The sequence below is a fragment of the Rutidosis leptorrhynchoides genome, unplaced genomic scaffold (genome assembly GCF_046630445.1).
Source record: "Rutidosis leptorrhynchoides isolate AG116_Rl617_1_P2 unplaced genomic scaffold, CSIRO_AGI_Rlap_v1 contig86, whole genome shotgun sequence".
NCBI lineage: Eukaryota > Viridiplantae > Streptophyta > Magnoliopsida > Asterales > Asteraceae > Rutidosis > Rutidosis leptorrhynchoides.
In genome coordinates this window covers 48,430-52,723 of record NW_027266878.1, presented here as the reverse complement: position 1 = coordinate 52,723, position 4,294 = coordinate 48,430, and the positions used below count along the sequence as shown (strand labels likewise).

Sequence of the window (4,294 nt, the reverse complement as noted above, 5' to 3'; positions counted from 1 at the left end):
AATTACATTACTATAATACCTTGTTCACAAGAGAACATATTCCGAATAGGGGTTCTCTCAAAAGGTTGGGGATGTATGAAAAAGAGAATATATCATTCATTTGTTGCCAAGTAATATGTCATTCATTTGTTCATTGTTGAAACTTCGGAAATCGAACCCGCTACATAATAGAACTTTTATCAAAACATCTATGTCTACCTCAAATACCTCCTAATAAGTTAGCTAATTAGTACCATTTATCTTCTTTAATCATAAATCTTCAACCTGCTCGAGAGAAGAAAAATGAGCATCAATGCTCTTGAGGACTATCCTCATCAACGTTGGTCGTCGTAAAAAGTTGTGGCAAAGAATATTTGGTTAGTTTCTAAGCATCTTCTTCATTTCCATATTTACTAGAACCACAGAGCTTGGATTTAAGATGAATGCAAGATTTGAGATCATCCTCATTTCGCACTTTGCCCAACCGATCAATAAGATCACTGAATGCTGAAGTTTTCTCAATATTCAACTCCTTTTCCTCAGGTTTCTTGAATCCCACGTTAACAATCTGTTGTATCCTCTTTCTGAAGTTATCTACTCTCAAAGGGTTTGATCTCAGTTTCAATTTTAAACAGAAACAATAGTCCCAGCAGGGGACTTATCGTTTGACATGGTAGAGTCGTCATCCAGAGATTCTTCTAGAATAGATTTTGAAGAAAGTACCTCTTCTAGTAAGACAATATTCTGAATGTACCTGCCAAAAGCTTCATTTTCTACTTCGATGTTTCTTTCCTTGTACTCGTTTAACTTGGAAAGCCTCCATTCATTCATGGCTAATGATGCATCCTGTAATATTTGCCCATTTAAAGATCAGGAAAATTAAGTTTTATTTCAAAACAGAAAATAAAATCAGAAACGATAAAATCAGGCCTATAACTCGGCCTGCTAAGCCTACAAAGCGGAACACTTTCAAGTAGCCTACAACTCAGTAACGCTTTCAACTAGCCTACAAGTCGGAACACTTTCAACTCAGTAAAATTTTTAACTAGCCTACGACTCGGTAACACATTCAACTAGACTACAAATCGGAACATTCTCATCACTCCTACAACTGTGAACACTTTAAAATATCCTATAAAGCGGAACAATTTCAACTAGCCTACAACTCGGAAACACTTTCAACTAGCCTTCAACTCGGAACACTTTCAAGTAGTCTGCACATCGGAAAACTTTCAACTAGCCTAAGAGTCGGTAACAATTTCAACTAGCCTACAACTCGGTAAAACTTTCAACCAGTCTACAACTCGGAACACTTTCAACCAGTCTACAACTCGGTTACACTTTTAACTAGCCTACAACCGGTAACACTTTCAACTAGCCTACACAACTTGGAACACTGTCAACTAAACTACAACTCGGTAAATCAGTACCTTTGTAGTCAATGGTTTCCTTGCATGAAGTGACTGAGAATTGTTGAACTGTATCAGGCTCTTCGAATAATGCTGTCGCCTAGCATGAATTCTTTGTGAAATCCTGAACAAAGCCCAAAACACAATTGACTTCAAAACAAGGACCAAATACAGTCCGAGGTTCACACCTAAGTCTCAATAACTGCCAAATCAAAGAACTTGGTAGAAGTGTCTATTTGAAAAAGTTTCTGGAAAGAAACACAGAAGAGATTGCACAAGTGGAACTCCACATTAAAGAAACAATAAACAAAATAAAAGGGGAAATGAAACAAGACACATGGAGAAATAAAATGAAAAAAGAAAAAGAAAAAGAAAAAGAAAAAGAAAAGAGAGCTTGTATAATAAAAGTCGTGGTCATATCAGAACTCAAGCCAAATACAAGTGATAAGGATATTGGCGACGTCGGAAAAATGAAATGTGAGAAACAAGATAAACAAACTTGTACAAAGAGTTGCACATTTACAATTTGAGTAGCTTCAAATATATTCCATGTAAACATGAAAGCAATACAAAAAGGTGCAATTTACAACTTACCCTGGACTAGACACCTCCACTTTCTGCATGTCAAACAAGGGATTGCTTGGTGCTGGCGACTTGTCCAAGTTTGCATTATGTTTCAAGACTGCATTCAACAAAAGGGTATAATATATAAGAAGGATAATAGCGAAGTCTAGACGAGCAAGAAAACACATACTAATGTGCATAAAATAAAAACCCTACATTCAGGTGGAAACTATTGAACTACATGCTATAATTATACTTTATGAAAGCATACCATGGATATGGCATGGATTTTGAGCTTTTGAGCAGCAATTCTTGCATGACTCATATAGGCACCTGCAAAAATGATCCAATTCATGAAATTGAACCAGGAAAATAAAATGGATTCCTAAAAAGGCCACCTTCACGGACAAGTATTTCAACAGGAAGCCACATTTTCGGTAACAGGCCAACAGCTGCGTGGTATGGAAAGTAACGAAATGGTTTCCAAGTTGTAAAGAGCAGGAAACAGAATTTCCAAAACACTAAGAAGTGGAAATGTGTCCCTCGTCTTCCATTTTAAAAAGAATTAAGTTCCCAATAAACACCATTCCTGTAATGGAACAGATCCTAAACTTTCTTGCATGACAAAAGAAAATATCTTTCTCAAGGCAAGACAACACATGATTGGATTTGGGTCCATTCAAGAATGGATTCCATGCTAATTCTCCAATACAAGCAAGTTACTATTTAGAGGTCAAAACCAATTTCTCTCAAGTTAACAGAAACCAAAGAGCGAATCAGAGTAAAGAAAAAAAATCGATCTAATTCAGATGCTCACAAGAGAAGCCAAAAGTCTCCACAAACAAAAGCATAATCCAGTCTACAACACACATCAAAGCCAGAATTAAATTAGACCGATTTCTAATCCTATGCCAAAACAAGAACAAGAAGAAGCAAAATACCTAGAGCGAACGACTATTTCCACACTGGATACATTTGGGTTTGTTCTGTCCACGGTGGCTCTTTCCTATATTTTTTTATGTAAATAACTTAAAAATCATGAATTGAAAGATGGGAGAATATCTTTCTTGTTCTATTTTGTTTGTTACGTATTTTTTTTTTGTTATCGATCAATAATCATATTTGAGATTTTAATATCGTCACGTCATTATGATTATGAAGTGAGATATATCAAGTGGATGTCCATTTTATGCCATTTAACTGTTCACTTATCGTAATTAATTATGTCCAATTATTTTGTTAAGCTAATTGACACATCTCATTTTGAACAGATGATAACAACTGGCATTTGAAAACACATATCGCATAAGATTGTTTCGCTAATTCTCCAAAATAAATAAATACCTAATTAGGTTTAGGTCAATTGAGCCATCATCAGTCATCCATTCATGCATGAATATAATTGAAGTTAGTATAGTATAAGATACACGATTTGCCAATTAAAAAAAAAAAAACAATATTAAGCAGAAATAAATGTTCAGAGTCAAGTAGACACAGCTAATCAAGCTATATACATATGGACCGTGGACAGGTCTCTGGCTGCCTAAATTGAATTTAAATGACAATTTAAAGATAACAATGTCTTTTTTTTTTTTTTAATAAATTCTTAATACAAATTTCGCTCCCTCTTAAAATCAAATCTACGATCTCATAATAACATAAATGTCTAAATATTAGGATAATCATGTTCTTAAAGAAGAATAAAAATCTATCGTTAGAAGTAAGTTTGGGTTTCATATTTGATCATATTTGAAAAAAAAATGTTGTTTAAATCGTGACCAATTTAAAAAATGGAAGTATTTTACTCTATAATCACCATTATGGATTGTCAAAAAAAAAAAAAAAAAGATTGTCAACAAAAAATCACCATTATGTTCTGAATTGGTTGTTGCTCTCGTTGCTTGATTTCTTGTTTCTTGGCTCGTCTTTTTCCCATGTAGGTGTTGGGTTTTTCCATCGAGCTCCACGGTCTAGTGATGGCGTGAGTAGTTGGCGTAATCCCTCCCTAGCGTAGGTTTTTCGGTCTTCTCGTCTTTTTTCTCTTACATGTATATAAATGGCAAATCTCATTGTGCTAAGACTCTCCGATTCGAAGGGTATGAGGAAGGATATCGTACTACGCACTCTTTCTCTTTTGTAATTGCAAAGAGATTGTTTCCGTGACTCGAACCATATATATAAATATAAACCTAATCACCATTATTTAAAGTCTTGTAAAGTGATTCAAAACCCATTTTGGGACTACTTCTATCGGGGACAGGCCGTCCACACCATCATAAAACAATACAATTCAAGTCAAAAGCTGGCAACTCTCTAGCCTTCATAATCAAACATCCAAAGGA

General features: G+C 34.9%; 1 protein-coding gene across 1 annotated transcript; it reads right to left on the bottom strand.

Moving 5' to 3' along the window:
* Nucleotides 1-364: 364 nt before the first annotated feature.
* Nucleotides 365-3,909, bottom strand: LOC139885189 (uncharacterized). The gene is made up of 8 exons (XM_071869128.1): nt 3,820-3,909; nt 2,894-2,958; nt 2,770-2,811; nt 2,224-2,285; nt 1,983-2,070; nt 1,410-1,512; nt 734-825; nt 365-593 (listed from the first exon to the last, which is right to left on the bottom strand). Exons 1-8 carry the CDS (start codon nt 3,907-3,909, stop codon nt 365-367), a joined length of 771 nt encoding a protein of 256 aa, XP_071725229.1.
* Between the last annotated feature and the right edge of the window lie 385 nt (nt 3,910-4,294).